Source organism: Pongo pygmaeus, chromosome 4 (genome assembly GCF_028885625.2).
Source record: "Pongo pygmaeus isolate AG05252 chromosome 4, NHGRI_mPonPyg2-v2.0_pri, whole genome shotgun sequence".
NCBI classification, from domain to species: Eukaryota; Metazoa; Chordata; class Mammalia; order Primates; family Hominidae; genus Pongo; species Pongo pygmaeus.
In genome coordinates this window covers 131328551-131354201 of record NC_072377.2, presented here as the reverse complement: position 1 = coordinate 131354201, position 25651 = coordinate 131328551, and the positions used below count along the sequence as shown (strand labels likewise).

The 25651-nt window shown below is 42.9% G+C and overlaps 1 protein-coding gene across 2 annotated transcripts in view; it reads left to right on the top strand.

Moving 5' to 3' along the window:
* Positions 1 to 24365, top strand: part of MARCHF3 (membrane associated ring-CH-type finger 3) — a 159640-nt gene extending 135275 nt beyond the window's left edge. For both annotated transcript variants that reach the window (XM_054487995.2, XM_054487994.2), the window contains exons 4-5: positions 15848 to 16057; positions 23439 to 24365. In XM_054487995.2, coding sequence (XP_054343970.1) covers positions 15848 to 16057; positions 23439 to 23597 — 369 coding nt within the window. In that variant the 3' untranslated portion in view covers positions 23598 to 24365. The remainder of the gene's footprint in view (positions 1 to 15847; positions 16058 to 23438) is intronic.
* Positions 24366 to 25651: the final 1286 nt, after the last annotated feature.

Here is a 25651-nt window from a genome sequence, read left to right as displayed (position 1 = left end):
CTTTTGTAAGGGCACAAATCTCAGTCATGGGTGCTCCATCCTCCTGACCTAATCACCTCCCAAAGACCCCACTTCCTAATACCATCACCTTGAGGGTTAGGATTTCAACATATGAATTTTGGGGGACACAAACATTCAGACCATTGCACCTGGCTTCCTTCCTGGCTCTAAAGTACTTTCTTTCATTTGCTCATTGGTATGAACCTATGCACACATGGAGCTGAGAGTTTCTTTGTCAATACCCAGCCTTTCCAAACTAGATGTGCTTCAGAAGGGGGAAGATGGAAAAAAAATTATGAGTAAAGCCCTTGTTTCCTCTTGACACCAGATTTGTCTATTAAATCAGAGAGTTAGCAAGGAGGGAAGGATGAAAAGGTGGAGCACAGAGGATTTTTAGGGCAGTGAAACTAGTCTGCACTATAATGGTGGATTCATGTGATTATATCAAAACCCATAGAACGTTCAACACAAGAGTTAACTCTAATGTAAGGTATGAGCTTTGGTGACGATGTGTCAAGGTAGGTTCATCACTAGTGACACATGTACCACTGTGGTGTGGGCTGTTGACAGTAGAGGGGACTGTAGGGGACATGGGGAGACAGGGATATATGAGAACCCTCTGTGCTTTCCATTCAATTTTGCTGTGAACCAAAAACTGCTCTAAAAAGTAAAGTCTGTTTTAAAAAACACCCTGAGCTGTGCCAGATCAAGTGCTGGAAGAGTAGAGTGGCACTTCTTTCCTGTGTCTCTTTGTATTCTAGTTGGAAAGCAAAGCTTTTGGCTACAGCACCCTATCAGAAGCCAGAAAAATCATTCTTCATTTCCAAGTGACTTTACATAGCCTTTCTTTTTTTCTTCTCATTTAGTTACTCTTCCTCTGCATTTGAGTCTTCATTTTACTGAGTCATTATGTTACCAATTCCTTAGGAGGAATCTTTTAACCCAAAATTGTCAGAAACCTTTCCCTCTTTTCACGAATGGTTGTGAAGGTTAATCAGTCCTCATGTGGCTGTACACACTTGTGAGACAAATTTCTTTAAAACTACCATCAAGATAATTCAGATTGGTAAACCTTATTTTGCAACCCATAAAGGAAAACACTGATTTTTCTCTTCAATTATTTGTGGCTTTCCCTCAGTTCTTTGCCTCACTTTTTTTGACAGGTGCGGCAGATTTGGGGGAAGATAAGAAAACACCCCTGTCAGGTCTTCAGGCTTTGCCTTCCTCCTCATTCTTCATGGAATGTATGTTTCTGTGGCATGCCTCACCACTGCCCGCCTCCTTTCTTGAAGAGATAGGAACTCTGGGAGATTGTTTGGGATAAAGCGATTTCTTTGCAATCCATCATTACAGAGTTAGAGGGATAGATTTACACTGTGATGGATATGTGAGAAGAAAAAAGTTTAATTCTTAGATGTGCCACTTACGAAAATGTATAAAGATCTGTTTGTGAAGATTGAGGTCAGATTACAAGAAGAAAATGAAATGTTTTCTACTCATTATTTCATCATTGCTTCACCTCTAGCGATGCTATTATAAATAGAAAGTTGGAATAAGTAGTGAGGTTCAAAGTCTTTTAGGGCTCCGAGGGAAAATGGCTAATATAGCTTATATGAAATGCTGGCACGTAGGAGCAGCAGGAAAGTTGTAAAATAGAATTTACAGGCATTTAAGGACTTATATCTGGGAAGAGTCAGTAAAGCAGAAATTGGGAGATGAGGGGAAAATATGCACCATCCTAGAAAATAAGGCGGCCCTTCCTCACAATTCACCACTTCCAAAGGCTTGCTCTTTGCATTATGTAGCTGGTAGGTGATGGGAGAATAGGCATGACAGATGGAGGTAATAAATGGCTCCAATATTTTTCTAAACACTGGTTTATTTGCTAAAAATCTATGACTTTAATGTTGAATTCATTTATCAAAATATACCTACGTCAGCTGTTTTTAAGACATGCCTTATATGTATCTGAAAAATCACTCTGTTAGATGAAGATGTGGCAAAACAAAGGAAATACCTACATAAGGGAATTTATGCAAGATGGAGGGTTTCCTTAGAGAAATCTATAGGATACTTCAGATTTTTCTTAACTAAAGGGTCTTCCAGTCTCAGATTTTTTTAACAGCTTTATCAAGATATAAAAATTCACATACCATACCGTACAATTCACCATTTAAAGTGTACAATTTCTTGGTATTTTGTATTTTCACGGTTGTATAGTCATCACCACAGTTGATTTTAGAACATTTTCATCACCCAAAAAGAAAACTCATACACTGCAGCCTTCACTCTCCAGCCATCCCTTCTCTGTCCCCCACCCCCAGCCTAGGCAGCCACTAATCTATCTTCAGTCTCTATGGATTTGCCTGTTCTGGACATTTCCTATGAATGGAATCCTACAGTATGTGGACCTTTGTGATTGGCTTCCTTCACTTAGCATAATGTTTGCAAGCTCTAGTCTCAGATTTTATAGAAAATGTATCTTAACCTTCCTTGCTATATTTTTTATTTCTGATTTTTTTTCCTCATCATCCTGGTTACCTTAATATACTCCTCCTCCTCCTACTACTGCTAGTAATTATTTCCTGAGGCCTTACCCTGTGCACTGTTCTGGGTGCTCTAATGGTCTCCTATTTGTGGATATAAATGAGGAAACTGGCCCAGAGGTGTCAATGGTTTCTTCCCCTCTTAAACTTTGGCTTTCTCTCTGTCACTGTTCATCTTTTACTTTCTTCTTTTATGGATATCATTTGCATATTGAACTTTTTATATTATCTGAATTTTTGCCATCCTTGCTCAGTAAGAGCCCTCTCCTTCCTTTAAGCCCATTAATTTAATTTGGATGCTTTCTTGATTCTGCTGTCCTATATTATCTAAAACTATACAGTTAATTTTTTTAATCTCATATTTTGCAACCTAGGTTGATTTTTTAATTTTTATTTGAGGAGTAAGGAGAAGGTCAGGGTCTAAGGATAAATGACGATTCTCAGAAGGCAACCAAATCCGCATTCTTAAATTTCTTGGCCGGGGGCGGTGGCTCACGCCTGTAATCCCAGCACTTTGGGAGGCTGAGGCAGGCAGATCACCTGAGGTCGGGAGTTCAAGACCAGCCTGACCAACGAGGAGAAACTCCGTCTCTACTAAAAATATAAAATTAGCCGGGCATGGTGGCACATGCCTGTAATCCCAGCTACTCGGGAGGCTGAGACAGGAGAATCGCTTGAACCCGGGAGGCAGAGGTTGCAGTGAGCCGAGATTGCGCCATTGTACTCCAGCCCAGGCAACAAAAGCGAAACTCCATCTCAAAAAAAAAAAAAAATTCTCAAACTTCAGAAAGTTGGATTGAACCAAGGATTGTCTCAAGGCAGTTTAGGGAAATGCTCCAGAACAGTGCCTCTTACCCTTTCCTGTATCTCAGATATGTGTGAGAATCTGATAAAAACTTGAACTGTCTCCCCCAAAATATACACACATCCATTGTCCAAATACAGGTTCAAAGGGGTCACAGATTTTCTGAAGCCCTATAACCTAAGTCAAATACCCCTAACCTAGAAAGGTAATTATGTAAACTATAAAACAGAGATTTTTCTAAAACTGTCTCTTGCACCCTTAATATGCCTTAAGTATGAAAAATGAGAGACGGTCTCAACACTTCACTGCATATTCCCTCTTCCATGAGAAGGCCATAGTATACTTCTGTGGGTACCACGACAGTAGATATGATTTGTTAGTCTTAAAGGGAGAGCTGGTGATTCAGTTATACATATATACAGAGACTGGGCTAGTTATTAACTTAGTTTCCTTAATGATTGGCTTGGTTCTGCCACAGGGACACCTAGGGGTTGCATGTCTCAGGATCACTCAAGCTAAAAATGTATATGTGTTTCTCAGTTGGAGCAGAGCTTTCCCACAGACCCTAACTCTATTCATCCAGCTGGTTTCCTGCCTGCCCTTCTGTAAATGCCAGTCCCTGATGTCATGAATCATGTCATTTGCGCTGTTACCCCTTACCCCTTAAGAATGTCTTTTCTGAAGACAAGTCTGTGAGTTTTATAGCAAAGTGATCTACAAACATTAAACATAACCAAAGGAAGTAAGGCCAGCAAAATAGAGAACATTGCCCTCTGCTCAGATAACACGGCGAGGTGTCTTCACCTGGTAATCTGATATTCTGGGCCCCATACCCAGTGAAAGATATCCAAAAAGTCCAGGGGAGTGGTTAACACAGATGGCTGCACAGAAAGTGAGAGATAAGAGGATGCTACCAATCTAGATGTGAGGATGCCACTGAGGGACATGTCTGAAATCTTGAAAATCATGAACAGCTTAGACAATGTGAACAGGGAGTGCCTCACACATTCCAAATTACTTAAATGGTGGTGGGCTCCCTTTGAAATTCAAAGACAGAGTTTAGAACAAAAATAAGGAGATACCACCTCCATCGTGGTGCATGAACTTAAGCCTCTGCCTCAAGTGGAGCCTTGAGTGATTCCTAATCCATTAGTTGCTAGGATGTATCTAATGTCAGCCAAGTCAGCCAGGCCCTCCTAAATATGTGGGGCCCTTTTAGGCAGCAAAACGTTGGACTATAGGGACTGCAAATCCAAGACTTCCTCTGTTTTCATGGTCCTTCTATTTAGAAGAAATTTCCCCTTTTTCAAAGTGTTCCCATTCTTGCTTACTTTGGGAACATGTGGTGACATTGTCTGCACTGTCGTCTGTTTTCCATGTGCACTGTATTTCCTTGAAATCCCTCCACCATACTCTGCTTGGATAGTTTTCTTACTCACATTCTCACTACACCTGAGGGACACAGATATGTAAGTGTAGTACCATTTTGAAAACCTGGTTTTGAATGTTATTTTTTCCTCTCTATTCCTTCAAACATCCCTATTATCAAAATAGACATTTATTGTTCATATTCATGTTATTTATCATATTCTCATCTTTTGTCTAGTGCTCCAGCGGGGGCTCTTATTTGGTACACTGTCCTGGTACAGTGTGTCCCATGATCATGTACTTCTGCTGGAAGTAATTCTTCAAATATTCAGAAACCCAGACTCCAACAGCAGTCCAACGGAGTGGTCATTAGACACCAGTAACCTTCCAGTCTGGGGGCCAGTAAGAATTAAAATGAAGCAAGATCAGGGGAATGAGAGCTGCTATTTACGTTTAAAAAAGACCATACAGGGCCAGCCACAGTGGCTCACACCTGTAATCCCAGCACTTTGGGAGGCCAAGGCGGGTGGATCACTTGAAGTCAGGAGTTCAAGAACAGCCTGGCCAACATGGCAAAACCCCATCTCTACTAAAAGTACAAAAATTACCCGGGTGTGGTGGTGCATGTGTGTAATCTCAGATACTCAGGAGGCTGAGGCATGAGAATAGCTTGAACCTGGGAGGTGGAGGTTGCAGTGAGCCAAGATTGTGCCACTGCACTCCAGCCTGGGTGACAGAGCGAGACTCCATCTCAAAAAAAGAAAAACCACACAGTATGAATTTATTGTTCCCAAAATAAATAATATCTACTTTTGGCGCTATGCATTTTATCAATTTCTTCTAAAAACTTCTGTTTCCTTGCTCTCCATTCTATCTTGGTTATCTCATGTTTCTTGCTTTACATTGATCAGATATGCCACATAATTCTGAAGTATCTTCTCATATTTCAGATAAGCAATCTCCATTTGGCTGTGATCACTCCTATGCTGTAATGATCTAAAATAATTAGAGATTATTTTTATTTTGTGTATGTCTGAAGTTACAAGTGAATATATAAAATGATTTGCCATCTAATCCTGTTGCGCCATTGATCTAATCTTTGGAAAAATAAACCATTGGTGTCAGTGTGTGTAGCATTTGTTTAAATAATGTCAGAGCCAAATTACAACGTCCCAGGCATAAGCATAGTATTTGTGGAGCATTATAGCCCATTAATTGGCTTATTGGCCTAAGTCCTCCAGGGAGCATCACAAATCTCCAGGGTGTCCTTGAATATGACTTTATGCTTCAGCCAGATCACAGCTGTGAGTGCCAAAGTAACTGCTATGCACATGTGTGTGGCAAAAATTACTGTATTTAATGGGAAGAGTCCAAGTAAATGGTCTTATATATGCATTTCAGTTACATTCATTTGATGTCTACCCAAAGTGATCCTCTCTGGCTTAGAAGGATTTGTTTATTTCTTCAGCTAATATTTATCAAGCACAAATTAGGTATTTAAGAAACAGGAATGTAACTGTGGACAGGCCAGAAGAATCTCATGTACTAACAGAGCTTCCCTGCTGGGGAGGAAGGAACAGAATGAACAAGTAAATAAATAAACAAGATTGTCTCTGGTAGTGGTGGTAAAAGCTATGAAGGAATAATCAAGGCTTTGTGGCAAAGAAGAACTGGGGTGAGGGTTTGTGTGTGCTGGTTTGTGAAGGCCCATATGAAGAGGTGTCATTCAAGCAAAGGTACAGCTGATGAGAAGGAACCTGCCATGGGTAGAGGAGTTCCAGGCAGAGGAATGGCCACTGTAAGGCTCTGAGGCAGGAGCTAGTCTGGTATTTCTGAGGCAGGAAGAAACACTGAAGGAGAGCATTGCATGAGAGCTCAAAGGAGCTGGGTACCAGGTGCTTAAACTTTTCTGGACCCTTTGGCAATGTGTTGAAGCGCATGGATCCCTTCTCAGAATCATGTTCTTAATTGCATAAAATACATAGGAATGCAAAGGAAGCCATTTACACTAAAATACAGGTATCAAAATATTTAAAAGACACAGTTGTAATATAAAATGTAAATGATTCTTTAGCACGTTTTGTAGCAGATCTAATAACTAACATTAAAGTAATGATATTTCAAGATATTTGCAACAATTGTAATGGGATACGAAATATCCGTATTCCTGTTTCTACTGGTGACAAAGTCGCAGGTACTGCTGATGCCACCTAGATTTTCTGCATTTCTCAGTGGAATGTTCTATTTCAATTAGAGTTTGTGAAAATAAAGATGTGCTTTTTTTTCCCATTCAAAATCATAGATCCTGTGAATCCCATCTGTGGACTCCAGGGTACAAACGCCTGGGCTAAACCATGCAGGGCTCTGTAGGCCATGGGACGGTGTTAGGCTAAGGGTGATGGGGAGCCACTGGGAAATTTTAAACTAGACAAGTGTCATGATTTGCTGCTTTGTAGAAACTGGATTCTAGGATAACAGGAGTGGAAGGGTGAGAAAGTAAGGAGACTATTACATGGTACCATCTTTTAGGTAAAAAATGAAGAGGGTTTGGATGGGAATAGTGGTGACCAGGGAGAGCAGTGCAAATATACTCAAGATGTATTCTGGAAGAATTGACAGCATTTGCTGATAGACTGGATATAGGGGAAGGGGCATGAAGAAAGGGAGAAATAAGGATGGGACTGAGGTTGTTTATGAGAGCCGCCAGGTGTTGGTGTTCCCACACGCTGGTATGGGCCACCCTGAGAAAGGAATCTATCTGTGGGGGAGTTGGAATGGTGGATGGTGAATCTCGTGTTCTGCGGTGGATCTTGTAAAGCTTGTCATGTTTGCTGCACAAATGGAGACACATCAAGTAAGCAGCTGGGCACACAAGCCTGAAGCCCAGAAAAGGGTTGTCCTGAAATCCTTTAGTCAAGCCTGATGTTTTGAACTAAAATGAGAACTTATGAGTTCTATAGCATTGCTCTGATAACAAGAGAGGCTGCTTCACCACTCCATCAAAGCCACGGCATCCTTATTCTGTTGAGGTAGACTCCCCTTTTTGACTCCACAACAGAGCTAAAGAACTTCATAAAGTCACACAGCATTTGGGGGAACCAGAATGCGGGGCAACTGGAAGTGGTGTCCTGTCCCCTGCCTCCGAGCCCGTATCTTACCCCCAGCAAGGTGCTGCTTCTCCAACTTTATCCGTTGCAGGAGGGAACAAAAATTGGGATCAAGATTTTATGTAGTGTGAAAGTAAGTGAAAAGAAAGAATTGAAAGAGCATTAGGCTGGAGGTTTCAAATACTGGCTCCTCACCATGTAACCTTGAACAAGGAACTTAACCTCACTGAGTCTTCATATCCTAATCCAAAATGGGAATAATAACAACACCTGGTCTTCCAAACAGTACAAATATCTGGTACATCGTAGGCACTCAGTACATATTTTTGGTTGAATTGGAGTTGTATAACTTTTAAGAGGACGTGTGGTATGTACCCTTCTCAATTATTTCAAGGTACGTTTCTTCTAGAAAAAAAATAGATATATATATATATAGTAATTGTAACTAAAACAGCACAAGGGATCTTGAATAATTTACTAGGTTTCTCATACGACTTCATGACCTATGGAAAAACAGATGTTCCATGGTTACTTACATCTTAGGAAAAAAAGCTTGAATCAAAACTACAGGTTTTTCATCTTGTAACAGCAAAACAATGTGTAGATATTTATCTTGGAAACCTAAGAAGAGCAATATGTAAGAAATGCTATCTCTAGTCTAGAAGGCTAAAAGCAATTAACTTGACAATTTGATGTTTATATGCCAACAAAGTTTCTCCTTTCCAATCAGTTTAACTAGTCTAACTAATACTGTAAGATCATTTCTGGTCAGACCTAGTGGCATCTCAGATGTTTATTCATTCATTTTCCTTTTTTTTTTTTAATCAAGATATATTTTTTAAATCAAAATTTTTTTAAAATCAGCAGTCTTGTTGCCCAGGCTGGAGTGCAGTGGCGCAATCTCAGCTCACTGCAACCCCCGCCTCCTGGGTTCAAGCGATTCTCCTGCCTCACCCTCCCAAGTAGCTGGGATTACAGGCATGCATCACCACGCCTGGATCATTTTGTATTTTTAGTAGAGATGGAGTTTTACCATGTTGGTTAGGCTGGTCTCAAACTCCTGACCTCAGGCGATCCACCTGCCTTGGCCTCCCAAAGTGCTGAGATTACAGGCGTAAACCACCACACCCAGCCTATTCATTCATTTTTGTTAAACATCTGCTATGTTCCAGTGCTGTTCTTAGATCAAGGCATATGAAATAAACAAAAATAAACAAAGTTGAAGTAGGTAGCAATACATGGGCAACTAAACAGACAACTAAAGAAATAGCATCGTTTCAGAGAGTGTTGTGTGCTCTTGAAAATACAGCTGAGTAACATTCACAGGTGCTGGGAGTGTTTTCCATGAGAAGGTGCCATTTGACCTGAGACCTAAATAATGAGAAGCTGAAAAAGAATATGCGCAAAGGCTGAAAATGAAGGGAGAGGTAGCAGGAGACATGGGAACTGGTAGGAAGGGATGAAGTCAGGGCTTATAGTACCAGGTAGACAGTTTGGACTTTATTGTGACCACTGGAGAGTTTTGATCAAAGAAGCAACCCAATTTGATTTATATTTCTAGAAGCTCACCCTGACTATTGTTTTGGGACTGGACAGCAGGGTGGCCAGAGTGGAAGCAGGGAGGCTATTGCCTCCCAAGTAGGAGATGATGGCGACCTAGCCTGGGATGTCAGTAGTAGGGCAGAGAGAAGCAGCCAGATTCCAGGTGTATGTTGTAGGCAGTGCCAATAGGACTTACCATATCCTAGGCAAGTCCCTTAGCCCAGGAGAAAAGACACAGAATGGAACAGGATGACTAAGTGACGGGAGTGGATGGTCATTTACTGATATGGAGGAGACTTAGTGGAAAGGAGTTACGAGGTACGTGCTAATCAGGAGTTCTGTTGTGGACAGATTGAGTTGTCTATTAGTCATCTAAGCAGAGATGTTGACTGGGTCATTGAATGTGCACGTCTAGAGGTTTGGAGAGAGGCCAAGGCATGAGCAAATACTCTGTAAAGTTCTCCTTTGAGATGCTTTGTTACAAGCCTGGTTTGATGGATATCTGAAGCATGCATCTCCTAAGGTCTCCTGGAGTCAGAATTTCCTTCTGTGCATCTTCAGCTGTCCTGGAAACTCATTGACAGACTGTGGAGTTCAGGGATTTAAAACATTAGTAGGAGTTTGTTTTTGTTCTCTGCTTTGTTTCAAGTTAACTGAAAAGCATTATTTTCAACTTTCATCTTCAATTTTAAATCATGCAAGAAACCTATCACTTACCTTCTGATCATTACACTGCCCCCCTCACATTCCAGCTCCCCAGATAAGCGAGAATTTAGTGTAGAATGTGTTGGGCTTGCAGAATAAGACCCATCTCAAGAAAGGCAAGGTTAATAACTCTGCCAAGTGTCAGCCTAACAGGAGACTCGGGCAGATAAGCCCAAGTGAGTAAACACTGTGAGACTATGCCTTCTCTTTTTTTCCTTCTAGCACCATAAATTTATTATGGTTTTCTTTCTATCAGTTTCTTTCATTCTTGTGATGGTTTCTCATTAAGGAGATTCATGGGGACGGTTGTTATCGATCAGAGCTATTAGCCACCAGAGTGTAATCTGGTTCTAGTACAAACTGACCTGCACAGTGTCCTGTCTACCTTGGGGATTTAAGCTGATTAACTCAGAGCCTGGGAGGCAGAGTCTAAAGTTCTGTAACACAGCACCTCTGGCACCCCCTCTTCCCCACCAACCAGTAGGGGATTTAACATACTGACACTGTAATTAAATCCAAATCCACACTTAACCCACCTTGAAAGTAGCCACTGGTACCTGGCTTACCTTAGATGTACATTCACAGCCAGTGAATGATGCTGTGGCAAGGTAGTAGAGTGCTGCTTTAATCCCCTCTTCTGTCTCAGGCCCTTCAGTGCCAATTACGGTGGGGTTTCTAGTTTGTTTATTTGTTGTACTTATTTCCAAGAATTGATCAACCTCATGGCTCAGAAATAAGTTAAGTGATTAGAATGAGATTTCTACAGAAAAATAGGCAGCTCACTGCTGGGGCTTTCAGCAGCATGATCTCTCTACTGTATGTTTTGATGGAACCAGAGAACAAGATGCCAGAAGTGTGCTTTTGGTTGCCCACAGAACCCCTGGCAGCCATATGAGTGGATCCACCGGGAGAAAAATGCCACAAAAATTACTAGTCTCAATCATTGACCTTGGCTTTTAAAATATAGCTAACCACCAAGTATAAGCTGAGGACTAAGGTCAAACTTAAGACCCTTCAAGAATGGCATTTGAGCTGCAAAAGCTGTCCACAAGTGGGCGGGATAAATTAATTGGTATCTCACACCAGAGGAACTTCAATAAGTAAATATTCCTTCTTGTACTGAAAAGTACAATTAAGGTGTAACCATTTTCCTCCCCTTCCATCCAGCTACTTCCTGACCCCATGCTTTACTAAGAATTATGATATAGTAGAATGGTTAGGGGCACAGTCTTTGGAGCTAGACTTCATGAACCAAAGCCACGACCAATCTTGTATAAGTTATTTAAATTCTCTGTGTCTCATTTTCCCTATCTATGAAATGGCAGTGATAATAATGATTCTAAGATTATTGAGGAGTAAATGAATTATTAGATGTAGCATATAAAATAGTGCTTGGCATATAGTAGGGGCTGAAGAGACATAAGCTCTTCTCATTCGTTTAGCATGAGGTGCCTGATATGAGGCAGGCCCTGTGCTAGACACCAGTGATGTAAAGGTAAGTTTGAATGGGAAGACAGACACACGAACAAGCCTGCCTTCTGCCTCTTCCTGTTCTTTATTAATGCTTAGGAGACGAGGATACTACTACAGAACAGGTATAATAGTCAATGAATATACCCCATAACTGATAAGAAAGGTAGAAGACATAAGAGCCAAAAATGTAATAGAACAATAATCGAGGAGGTCAACCGCTTGTCTGTTATGAATTAGGTCACAATGCATGATAATGTAGCTGAGATTAAACACCCAGAAATTAGATCTCATCGTGGTTTGGCAAAAGAATTGACACAAACCAGAATAAGAGCCTAAGAAAATTTTCTGAAACTACCGTGATCACATCCTGACCAGCCAACTAAACATTCAGTTACCAGATGTACCCAATAAAACGGCAGGACTTAAATGTGTCCCACCTAGCTGAAAAGTTAAAAAACCTTGCACACACAAGCTTACACACACAAATGCCATTTGGTACAAAAAGAAAATGTTAGCAGGAAAACAAGGAAGAGACATGTGAGGCTGGTTTAAATCTCACCTCTGATACCCACTTGCTGTCTCTCCTTGGGTGAGTTATTAAACTTTCTGCTCCCTGGTGTTTATATCTATGGAATAGGGATACTGTTATCACCTACTACATAGGACTGTTGTGAGGACTCAGTGAGATATTGCATAATAAACTCCAAGCTGTAGCACTGAGCCTGCCCCAGCCATCTCTCAGTAATAGCTGTTTTGCTGTTTTAGTTTGCTGTGCGCTAGCTAGACATCTGCCTCCCCTGACAGCCTTGTCTGTCCCTCTCTCTCACTCTGTGTGTCTGTCTGTCTCCCTTTCTATCTGTTTTGTACACAAGTGATATATATACATATATTTATACAAGGAATCCATGTTCATTTTATAAAAACAAGAAAATAATGTACAAAATAGTTTTAAACCACTCACAATGCCACCACCAAGAATAGCTATTATTTTGCTAGGTGTCCCCCTGTCTCTGTGTAAATATGTCTTACATATATAGGATCATACTATACATTCTGTCCACTAGAATTTTTTTCTGCTCAGCAATATGTCGTGTCAGTAAATATAAAATGTACATTAGCATTTGAAATTGCTATTAATATATGGCATTCTATGTTAAGTAAATTCCATAATTTATTTAGACAATTCCATATTGCTAGAAATATAAGCGTAATCAAATTTTCTCTGTTATAAACTTTGCTTGTATTAATATTTTGTGTCGATATATGGATATATCTGGATACTTAGTAGCTCTTACCATGGCCGAGGGTAGTTTTTTCTTTTCCTCAGTGAGAATGGATGATTGCTACTGATCTTGCTCACAAACCTGCATTTGTATAATAGATAAGTAACATTTGGAGCTCTGCAGAAGATACACAACTTAACATAATAGTACCATGTAAAGTACTCCATACCTAAGTACAACCAGCAGCAAACAACACAAAGAGTAAGCCAAACCCCCCAAAACTAGAGTTAACAAGGTGCAGAATTCATCTTATTGGGTGATCATGGGCACATAAATATGGAAGATCAAAGAACAATTAGAAAACAGGAAACTGGAAACAAGCAATCATAATCTCTAGTTTGTCTTTGCACATTTATTTTGCATCAGGCAGAGATAAACATTGATTCATAATTACCTCCTCCTCTCCTTCCATATCTAAGTCATTTCATTGGGTAATGTCAAGGGCCACATAAATAAGTAAAGTACTAAGTTAGTTTTAATAAAATGCATCCAGAATTCCCAAGCAAAAGAAAGGAAGGGAAGTCTTAGCTAATGAGGTCAGCGTTTCTGTGGACATCGGTAGCATATGTATTCAGGGCCTACTGTTCCAAAATGGAAGTACAGAGAAGAGTACACCAGATGTCTATCTGCTTCCAGGGAAAACCCGAACCATGAGGAGAATTGGGTTGGTTTGCTATAATTTGGTCACCATTGTTTAATAATCTGGATGTCTAAATGTCTTGCGATTTTAATTTTTGAATATTCACTAACATCTAAATAAGAGTAGAGATCTCGATCCTCTTCTTAGTTCAGCTTCTGAATCACCTGGCACCATCATTTAACTTTACTGAGCCTCTATAAAATTAAGATACAATAATGCCCTATTTCTACTCTCCACTTGATAGTGATATTCCCAGTACTTAGGCAAGATCATGTTAATTAATAAGAGCTCTTTGAATTTCTTTGAAGCTGCTGAGATGTCTGAGGTGGCATGACAACACATGGCAGGATTAATATCATTTGCACTTATTTTGGTATTTATATTAAATATAATGCAGTATTTAAATTCACAGACAAGTCAGCTCCCCATTATCTATGTTTTAATATTTATTTGTGTCCACTTTTGAGGTGAAACTGACTGTATTCAGCATCTCAGCCCGTGTTTAAGGTGGATTGTCCCTGAAAGGTGGAGTATTGTGGATTCATGCAAACATTTGAGGAAGGGCACCTCCCAGAAAAGTTTCTTTGGTGCCTTTTACCTCCTGCTTCTTTTACTCACTCATTGGGGTTTTGCCAGGCCTTACACTGCTCTTTCCTCAACTTCTTTCCCTCTTTGCCGCTTTTCTATTTTGTCATTCCATGCTTGAGCATGGCCTTCCCCTCCCTCTCCTGTCAGCCCCACCCACTCTTGTCTCACCCATCATGGCCCTTCTCTTCCTCCCAGTGGTTTTGTAGGATTTGCTGCCCTGGCCACTTGGGCTGTCTCCTCGGTGGCCAATGCTCCTGTTTGGCAAGCCAGCTGTGTGGCACTGCTGGGCACACATCAGCAGACAGTCAATGCTAGGTCCCTGTTGGTAGGGACAAGATGGAAGGCAGAGAGTACCAGTGTCTCTCCTCACCCCAACCCCATCATCTGTGTTTGACCCCACTCCTTCTCTGAACTCCTTGGCCTCGGTTTACTACATGGAACAGTGAGATGGGAATGTCAAATTATCTGTAGAGTGTTTCAATGCTAACCTGAAGAAAAGCTATCAGGCCTCATTACCCATGTGAGTTGACACCAGTATGTAAGCACTGAATTAAATCTATTGTCGAATGGATTTTGGAAAGCATTATAGCAGGCATTAAGCAGGTACCCAAATGGGAGGACAGCCATCCTATTTTCCTAACTGTAGAAATTCTCTTTAGTCTTTCAATAAGCATGAGGTTTTCCCCATCCTTTTGGGGACTGGTTCAGTCAAGATGGTAGCATAATCAAGATGTCAGAGGTGGTCCTAAGTGAGGAGGTTCAGGATCCAAAAGCCAAGAGTGGGCATTAATGAGTTCATGGGGTCAGGTGAGTATTATTCTGTGTTGGGTATCCCCAAGACCATCCTCAGGCTCAATTATTCACTAAAAGGACTCAGAAAAAACTGTTATACTCATGGTTATGGTTTATTAGAGCAAAGGGATACAGATTAAAAGCAGAAAAGGGTGAAGGTGCATGGGGCAAAGTCCAGGAGAAACAAGACACAGGCTTCCATGTGTCCTTTCCTAGTGGAGTCAAACAAATATGCTTAATTCTTCCAGCAATGATTTGTGACAACATGGGCGAAGTATTTGCCAATCTGGGAAGCTCACCTGAGCTTTAGTATTCAGGATTTTGACTGGAATCAGCCACACAGACATGCAATATCTGAGTGACTGACCTCAGCTACTCAAACTCCAGGCTCCCAGGGCGAAAATAGGTGTTCACCATAAATCACATTGTTGGCATAAAGTGTCTGATCATACTAGTATTGTGGCCTAAGGCCTCACATGCAAAATACTCTTATCAGGCAAAATATTACTAGGACTCAGAACTCATCTCTCAGAAGCTGGTCAAGAGCCAGTCCTAAAAACAGGCCTGTCTTGAGAATGTGCAGGGCTTGAGCAACCCAACCCTTTCCAGCACACATTCCCAGGGTCAAGACACTGGAAGGCTTTGGACACATGACTGAACTTCTCCTACCTCAGCTGTCACCTTCCAAGCATAACATTCTCTCTTCCTTCCATATGGGATCATTGTGATTCAGAATAGTAACGACTATTTTCACAAAAAGTAGGTCATCTACAGCAAGGACACTATAAATTATTATTGTTATTTGTATCATATCATTATTATTCAGGGGGTGGAGCACGGGAATGAGCCCTGAACACTTCCTTGTTATCTCATAACAAGTCAGAAATGCCTTTTCCCAAAGTTCTGAAGGCAAAGATAACTTCAGAACAGCGTGTCTCCACTCCACACTGGCATTTAACCTTCTCCCTTGCTCTTCTCTGTCTCCCTTTACCTGGCAGTGGCTGAGAAACCCTGGCCCCCAGCATGAGAAGCGGACTCTGTTTGGTGACATGGTGTGCTTCTTGTTTATAACTCCCCTGGCCACCATCTCGGGCTGGCTGTGCCTGCGGGGCGCCGTGGACCACCTGCACTTTAGTAGTCGGCTGGAAGCCGTTGGACTGATTGCACTCACTGTCGCACTCTTCACTATTTACCTCTTTTGGACACTAGTAAGTATGGGCCGTGGCTAGGGTTCAGGCCATTTGGAGCTGGCCGCCTCAGCTGGCACAAGCCTTTCCTCTTGTCTGTAACACATCTCACCTGCCCGGTAGAAAACAGACCTTCGATTGCTGGCGGGAGCATGAGATTTGGTTTATGACTACGTGTGTGTGTGCGTTTGTCTGTGTGTGTGTCTGTGCTGCTAAGGCAGATCACATAAAGAAAAAGCTCAGCTTCTGGGTGTCCATCAGTCAAAGACACAGACACACCTTGGACGTTTCTCTCCTCTAGTAGTCTAGGACTCCATCTGTTATGAGGCTTGGCATTTTCTTTCCCTTGTTTATGTTTCTCACTTTTGCCGGGATTGTAGTATATTATGAATGATGCATTTGGCTGCTGTTGCTGTCACTGCCTGCACAGATCATGAATCCTCCCTGCTGGTTATTTCCTTCTTACGTCCTGACACAGCCTAAAGTCTTTGTTGGACGTGGAGCCGCACTTTGCCTGATGATTATTCTGTGTATTGGGATATTGACACTGCTGCCCATAAAAGCACTAATTTATCTAGCTGAGAAGCTGCCACCAAAGAAAGGCCATTTCCCAATAAGTGTTCTCGCTGTGTGTGAGGAAGAATTTTTACATATCCCTTTTCTCATTCTTTTAACTTTTAACTTCATGCAGTAAGTTGATTGCTCGAGTACCGGTTGACAGCACCCACAAAATGCAACATTTGATCTCTCTCCTTATGCTTTCCTCTGGGAGCTGCAGGGAAGGACATCACTGTCTTCTAGAATATTTTCAGAAGCTGGGCCCCCTGCTTCCTGGCATTACTCTCCTGTGCCTGCTCGTTTCTAATCTGAGCACGTTCCATTGTTATTCAATATGTATTTCCTGTCTAAAGTGTACCATTCCCATATCCCATAGCACAGTGTCAGCATGTGGAAGCTGCTTCTAGCACACACTTCCTCCCTTTCTCTGTCTCCCAGACCCTGTTCCTCCAGCTGCAACTCCCACGACCCTGTTCATTTCCCTCTTCTTCATCATATGGCTCTTCCAGCTCTGTGCGTACCCTCCAGTGAGAGTGTTCAAACAGTAAGGAGATATATTTCAGTTTCAGTAAAGAGGGAGTGTTCTAATGCTAAGAACTTATCTGAGTCTTATAGTTAATTTAGACATTCTGTTCCCAGGCTAATGAAGCCCCAAGCAAAACTATTATTGCTTCCTTTAGAAGTCTACACTTCCAGCTGGGCGCAGTGGCTCATGCCGGTAATCCCAGCACTTTGGGAGGCTGAGGCGGGCGGATCACTTGAGGTCGGAAGTTCGAGACCAGCCTGGCCAACATGGCGAAACCCCGTCTCTACTAAAAATACAAAAATTAGACGGGCATCATGGTGCATGTCTGTAATCCCAGCTATTTGGGAGGCCCAGGCAGGAGAATTGCTTGAACCTAGAAGGCAGAGGTTGCACTGAGCCGAGATCGTGCCACTGTACTCCAGCCTTGGCGACAGAATGAGACTCCATCTCAAAAAAAAAAAAAAGTCTACGCTTCCAAAGCGCGTCCTGGTTCATTTTGAATCAGGCAACGAAGCTGTTCCAGTAGCTTCCATTGTGATGGGAGGAGGGTTAGAAATAAGAAATGAAGGAGTCTAAGCAGCACCGTCTAACTCCTGGTCAACAGCACCACCGTGGGAAAGTCATTTGGCTTCTGTGAGGCTCAGTGTCCTCATCTGTCAAGTAGAAATAGTGGTAATGCCCATCCTGCCAAATTCCCCTGGTGTTATGAGATTTAAGTCAAAGTGTATATGGGAAAGTACCTTGGAGAATAATATAAGTTCTTGCCGTGTTTAGAGGTTTTCTAGTCTATAATTTTTTTCAGAAGAGTGCCTATGATGAAGGATGGATGAAGTGAGCTTAAATGCTGGGCTTTCAAAACCAATGTAAGGCCTTTCTGAAATCCTGCTTTGTAAAGCATACACTTATCTAACAAGAAAGAAACAGGGTGATAGGTGGCTGGAAAAGAAGGAAGAAACGAAGAAAAGAAAGATTATCTCAAGAAAAAATGGATGTGACCTTGTTTCATCTCCCATCTCAGGTGAAAGGCAGGTTTGGGTAGAAAAAGTACCTAGACTAGGCTCTCTCAGGAAAATGGTAACATACTTCATTCCAGAAATGTTTCTCACGGGCAGTGCTATGCATGTGTTTAGAATCCAAGGGCCTTGTGTTTAAACCCAAGATTTATCATCCTAATAACAGTGTAAATTCAAATAGGATACTTAACCTCTCTGTTCATCCTTCCTCTTATACAAAAAAATACAGGAAATAATTGATAACCGCTGGGTCAATGGGTTATTGCAAAGAGTAAGTGAGATAACGTCTGAGAACATACATGCAAGCACCTAGCAGAGTGTTGGCCCCAGGCTCCTTCCTGCGGCTTCCCTGCTCCCCCAGCTTCCACCCTCCCCCTGCCCTTTATAGAATGCAAAGTAGCAGGAGGGAAAGAAGGCATCTCTCCCCTTTGACTGGTGTGAAAAACGTGCTGTGGAGTCAGCTCAGCAATAGGTTACTGAATATAGAATAACTCCGTCCCAGATAAATGCTGTACTGAGCGGCCCTGGCAAGAGCCGTAATTCAGAAGCTGACAGCACTTGGAAACTGCCCTGCGGCAGAAACCCATTGTAAACAAGCTGTCAAGCTTAAGGAGAATATGCTGTGAAAATGTCTTAGATAAACAAACACGGTGTCAGTCCAAGCCTGGCTCCTCAGAGGAGCCGTTCCTGGAAGGGCCTTCCTGGTACTGTGAAGAAGGACAAGCGTTCACGCTGCACGCCTCAGAGTGCCTTGGAGTTTCTCGCAGGCACACGTGGCCATGCGGGTCCAGCCTTGACACACCCTCAGGGAGTCCTACCTTCTGGAACCTGCTGTGTTCCAGAAGCACACCTGGGCCCGAGGAGGCCAGGGCCTTGGTCAGCTCCACCCTAAGAGCTCAGGGAGAGGTGTCCTAGAAACATCACTGTCTATGTCACAAGTGATTTGAAGCCTGTAGACAGACACAAAGAGAGCTGGCTGAGAACTGAGTCCACATTAAACATGAAGAAATTGTCGGTAATGGACTTGGTATCAGCCCCAGTTTTGAGTTTGGAGGAGAACTGAGGCACCGTGTACAGGAAGTCTTTCCACTCACTGCATCACTGATGCAACCAGTGTCTAGCACAGAAGGGAATGAATGAGCGACCCGGTTCCTCAAAGGCTGACTCCCAGTCCCATGGTTTGATTGTTTAAATTCTTCTTATAAAGGGGGAACCGCCAAAGGAATGCTGTCCCAACAAGGCTCACTGTGGGGCTGCTTTAGACATATCCCCTACACGGCCTACAAGCATCCTGAGGGTATTCAGCGGTATTTCCCCATGACCAATTCTCTCCTATACTCCTTTTCCCCAGTGCAGTCAGAGATAGATAGGTGAGCTGGGCATATTGCTGGGGAGGCCGTTTGCCAAGGCCTGGTCCCATAGATATCTCTAAGTCACACCACTTCCAGAGAGAAAGGGCAAAATCAAAATATGTAATCAGATATCCCAAAGCCTTCTGTGACTTTTTTTTTTTTTTTTTTTTTTGAGAGAGAGTTTCCCTCTTGTTGCCCAGGCTGCAGTGCAGTGGCATGAGCCGAGATCACCGCAACCTCCGCCTCCCGGGTTCAAGCGATTCTCCTGCCTCAGCCTCCCGAGTAGCTGGGATTACAGGCATAGGCCACTACGCCCAGCTAATTTTGTATTTTTAGTAGAGACGGGGTTTCTCCATGTTGGTCAGGCAGTCTCGAACTCCCAACCTCAGGTGATCTGCCCGCCTCAGCCTTCCGAAGTGCTGGGATTACAGGCATGAGCCGCTGCACCAGGCCGCCTGCTGTGACTTTATAGCACACCTTTGCCCCAGCTGCAGTCACCTCCCTAATGGGAAGAGTGGGTGCTAACATTTTCTAACCCTTCTCATAATATTCATGCGATCACAACTCTTTGTACAGCAGACTTGCCCATGATAGGAGGTTAGTTAGATGAATAAACTAGAAACTTCAGGAAGCCCATCCCATAAGGAATAGTATTTTTATAATAGTGGCCCTATACTCTCTTCCTCCTCTCTCCTAAACTCAAAAATTTAAGAAATATCTAAGTGAAATTCTTAACATTATTGTTATAGCATCTTTTTATTTTATGTTTTCTTTTTCCTCGCTGCCTTATTCTTCTTCTAAATTAGACCTCCTTTCTTCCCAATTATATTGCATTGCAGGGATGCAGTGTCTTGGAGCATCTAGAGAAGTAGCATTAACCCAGGGCAATGCAAACCTGTGGTCTCCTTGGCGTTGTGCTCGACTGCCTTTATTTTCCCTAACAAAGAAGCATCTTCTTATGTTGCATTCTTCTTATTGATTGAATTTGCCTGCAGACTGTGGTGATTAACCACAATTAAAATAGATTAATGTATAATAAGATCTCATCTGTTTGTCTACACAAGTGGGCTGAATTTTTTAATTTCCTGGCCAAGGAACCAGGAGACCTGCTAAGTCGTTGACTCTCTGTGTTCCTTGAAGCAGTGCATCTCAGGCTTGAATGCACATGCGGATCACCTGGGGATCTTGTTAAAATGCACTCTCTAATTCCTTAGGTCTGGGTGGGGCCCAAAATTCTGATATTCTAACAAGCTCCCAGGTGATGCAGCCTGCTGCTGGTCCAGGACCATGCTGAGAGCAGAGCCTTAAAGGAAATAGCCCAATCTCTCTCTGTCTTTCTCTTTTTTTTTTTTCTGTTACCCTGTATCTAAAGGGTGTCACAAAATTCTTTCTTATATTTAAGACACACAAAATACCAGCCCAAGAACACTAAAATGTATGCTCTGTGCCCTGTGCTAGGTGTTTTATATGCATTACATCAAATATCATTATTCACATCTTACAAACAAGGAAACTGAAGCTTGTTGACAGCAAATAACCTCCCCAAATCACGCAACCACTAAGTAGAGGATGCAGGTTGCAGGCCCGTGTGCCTGGCTCCGGAGCCTGCGGCCTGCACTCATAACTACTTCTCCAATTACTAATGCCAGTGTGCATAGCTCTCAGCATCATGGAAAAGGGGACTCTTGATTTGAAATCCAGCTTTCCCATAATGTTCCCAGATTCCAGACTTCTTATATTGCCAAAGTTCCTTATTAGTGTAATACTTGTCTGCATTCCACCTCTTTCCTGCTGTTGGCCCTGAACAGCTGGCTTCCCAGCCTGCCTCTCCTACATTCGTGAGTGGCACCAAGCAGCAGCAGGACAGAATAGATACAAGAGAATCACACGTGAAAAAAAACCAAACTGATCCACTTTGGCATGTTCAGGGACTTTTGGAGAAAAGCACATCTGTGTGAGTTTAAAAGCGTATATTTTCATACTCAACTCTCTCTGGCATTCAGCCCGTGGCATCTGCTTTCTAGCCTCAGAAATTTGAATAAGTGGCCTTGAATTTCATGATCCTGCCAGGAAGACTAAAAAGCCCATTCTGATCAAGGGCCTGCACTTCCATCTACTTCCAGAAACTCGAGCCCAAGTCATCAGGCCAGCCTACTTTCTGACCACCATAGACCTTTAGTGGGATCAACACAACCCACCTACTCCCAGATAATTAAACAGCCCAGACCTGATTTGTCACTCCAAGCTCATGGGCTCCTTCCTTTCCAGCACTTACCTACACATCAGGCTCTGAGTTTCTTGGACAGTCCATCAGTGTTTTATGCCAGCCTTCTCCAAAACAGACGATAGGTTTAAGCATCTCATTCCAATATATGTACATAAAAAGCAAGCACCTCGGCCGGGCACCGTAGTTCACGCCTGTAATCCCAGCACTTTGGGAGGCCGAGGTGGGTGGATCACCTGAGGTCGGGAGTTCAAGACCAGCCTGACCAACATGGAGAAACCCTGTCTCTACTAAAAATACAAAATCAGCTGGGCATGGTGGCTACTCGGGAGGCTGAGGCAGGTGAATCGCTTGAACCCGGGAGGCGGAGGTTGCGGTGAGCCAAGATCGCGCCATTGCACTTCAGCCTGGGCAACAAGAGCAAAACTCTATCTCAAAAAAAAAAAAAAAAAAAGGCAAGCATCTCTCAGGCACAATTATGACACTGCCTCTACCATCATGTATTATATGAGAGGTTTGGTGGGGCACAGTGGCTCACGCCTGTAATCCCAGCCCTTTGGGAGGCTGAGGCAGGCAGAACACTTGAGATCAGGAGTTCGAGACCAGCCTGGCCAACATGGTGAAACCCTGTCTCCACTAAAAACACAAAAATTTGCCAGGCATGGTGGCGCATGCCTGTAATCCCAGCTTCTCAGGAGGCCGAGGCACAAGAATCGCTTGAACCCATGTGGCAGAGGTCACAGTGAGCTGAGATCATGTCACCGCACTTGAGCCTGGGTGACAGAGCAAGCCTCCATCCAAAAAAAAAAAGAGAGAGGCTTAAGTTTGAAGCAGTGTTGCAATCAGAAAATATAGGATGCTTATTCACTCATTCATTTACTCAGCAAACTCTCTTGAGCAACTTCCTAAGTGCAAGGCGTTATAACAGGTGCTGGGCATGCAAAGATGAACACAACACAACCCCTGCTCTCAAGATGCTTCTAGTGCAGGAGGAGAGAAAAACATGCACAGTGCTGTTCAGGACACTCAGTGCCATGTGGGTAAGCTTGAGGCACAGTGGGCACCCAAGGGAGTCATGCCCCACCTAGCCTGAGGCTAGAGAAGATTTAGCAGGGGAGTTAGTGCCCACTCTGTGATTTCCTTACTGGAAGCTATAGAATGCTGGAGCTGGATGCAATTAGGAATCACCCACTGGGGCCACCAAGCTGTTGTTCAGGTTGTCCACAGGACAGTACAAAGGATGTCCTTCGTATCATAGTATGAATGGGATCCTTTGAGTTGTGCAGGGTCTAACTTGCAGGAAGGCTCATGAAGCTCTAGCATCCCACTCATCTAACAGAGAAGAACCTAGGCACCTGATAGGCGCATTGCCGAGGTCACACAGCTGGTCGAGGGCTGGCATTGTATCCACCACTAGTCCGAAAATAAATCCAAACTCAGAAAGAACTTCATTTTCCCATTTATATCCTGAATTTACCCGGTATGAGGAGGAACAAAGGAAGCCACCATGCAAGCCCTGCCCATGTGTCCACACATAGGGTGCTCTTTGGCTGGTGCCCAATCTCTCAACACTCACTGTGTGCCAGAGCCATTTTCCCAGGGTTCTTGCCCTGCCACAGTGCTTCCAGCTCTTTGAAGCTCTTTCAAATGACATATTTGTTTCTTGTATTGATTATCCACTTCTGCTGACCTGAATTCTTTTCTCTTACTTTTCCTCTCCCACCCCCAGGTGTCATTTAGGTACCACTGTCGATTGTACAACGAGTGGCGTCGGACCAATCAGAGGGTGATTCTCCTCATTCCAAAGTCTGTCAATGTACCTTCTAACCAGCAGTCCTTGCTGGGCCTCCATTCGGTCAAGAGGAACTCAAAGGAGACAGTTGTTTGATGTTTGTATGGTTGGTTGGTTGATTCACTGTTTGGGGTTTGGAAGTGTCTGCACTGGGGTCATGCACTGAGCCACCCCCAAGCCCTTCCTTAAGCCTGTGGGTCTAAGAACATCCAGAGCGCGTTAGCACATCACCCCAAGCAACAACCTCCGCCAGAAGAAAGCAAATGCTGTTTTACTTCAAATCGTGGATGCTGCAATCATATGATATTTGCTAAGCTGCCAAACATGTTTATTTAGCAGATACTGTATGGAATTTTCTGAACACCTCTTTAACGTATGAGGAAGGTTGTCCTGCTACGGATGCAATTCAATTCTTCCTTTTTTATTACTATTTCAAACACACATATATATATTAAACTTAGATGGTAATCAAAATCAAAAAGCCAACGTAAAAACTGGTTTCTTGGTTTGGTTGGGTCTTATTTGAGTTAGTTTGTTTCTCAGTTTCTCGTATGGATTCTTTGGGGTACTTTGGTAGCCTGAGTGGTCTTTTTCATCTCTTTCACATCCATTACTCAAGGAGACAGCATAACAGATGCAGAAAAAGTCATATTTGAAGAATGTTTTGTACTAAACTTCATTTAATTATTCAGTTTTTAAAGGGAAAAAGGGCGTGGCAACTCTCCACACAGTGAGCTGTTTATTTAAATATCATTAAGGAGAAAAAAAATATGGTGAGAAGCTCGCTCCTTTCAACTTGTTTGGTACTGACAGCTGATAGAAGCTATTTTCTAATAATAAACATACAGTGTGTGAAAGACAAAACCCACTGATTGCAATACTCTTTTTTTAATCATAAAACCTGTGAAGTTTCCCAAAGCAGGTTTTAAAAGGAAAAAAAGGAAAAGCAAAAAGGTTGGTGTTCTCACTTCCATCTCATTTAGTGCATGTCTTAATTCAGCATTCGTAATGAATTGGAGGATCATTAGACATTTCTAGGAACCCTAGACCTGTTTTGCATATCAATTAGCATTCCCATTGCTCTATTGAATTTCTAGCTTGACAGGTAGATGTGGCAAAAAAAAAAAAAAAAAAAAAAAAAGCCTGTCCTAGCAGCCCTGCACTTATTCTAAGACCCCTTTGTCTGATTCTTTAAAAAGGAGCCCCACACAGTGCCTTCCCCCAACCATGAGCCAATTCTGTCACAGTCCGAAATAGACTTTTTCTAAGGGTTTCGTGTCCCTCTTTTATCCGTCGCAGTGTAAAGGGTCTGATCCGCAGCCTGCATTGTGCGCGCACTGAGGCAGGAGCGGATGTCTTCTGAGGAGAGCGCTGGCTGGGATTGACTCTCAGGATCCCGGCTGTCCGCCCGCCCACACGCAGCGAGGAGGGGTGGAGCCCTGCTTCGAGAATGCTTAAAATATGGAATTCTAGAACATGACCCACATTCTGAGTATCACTCCAGCATCTGCCTTGTGCTTCCCAAGTGGGAAAACGAGAAGTGCAAAGGAACAGGCAGCGAGGAGGGTAGCGATTTTTGTCTGCAAATTGATGGAGCTGATGCAGGTGTCCCCTTTGTAGGCGAGCCCTCCATTCACTGGCTGCCCCCAGCGCTGCCTGGGGAGGGAAACAGCTGTACTGCTCTCCGCTGCAAAACTCAGATGTGCTTTATGGCATGTGACAATAGATTTCCTCCCCACCACGCTTCACTTGGACACTTCAATTCCAGTAATATATGTCTCAGCCCTTCCGTTTACTCCACCCTGCTCACCCCCCTGGGCTGTCATTAGCTGCACCACCATCAACCGTTTCTTAATTGACCTTTTTAAAATGCTGGACACCACCGGCTGCACGCAGCTGCCACACATTAAATTTCCAGAGCAAAGAGTCCAACTTGGTAGCTGGTGAATTGCAGCCCTGTAATATACTTAATAAATGACGTCCACCCAGCCTTAGTCCCTGAGCTGTCAGGTGAACCCTTGACACCTCTCAACTGAATGGCACAACATTCATGAGAGGACCATACCCCTTCTCCCTGTTTCTTCCATGAATTAAGGAAGCAGCGGATTTCCAGGATGATTTCTTGTCAAGGTTGGCCGCAGAGAATTCCT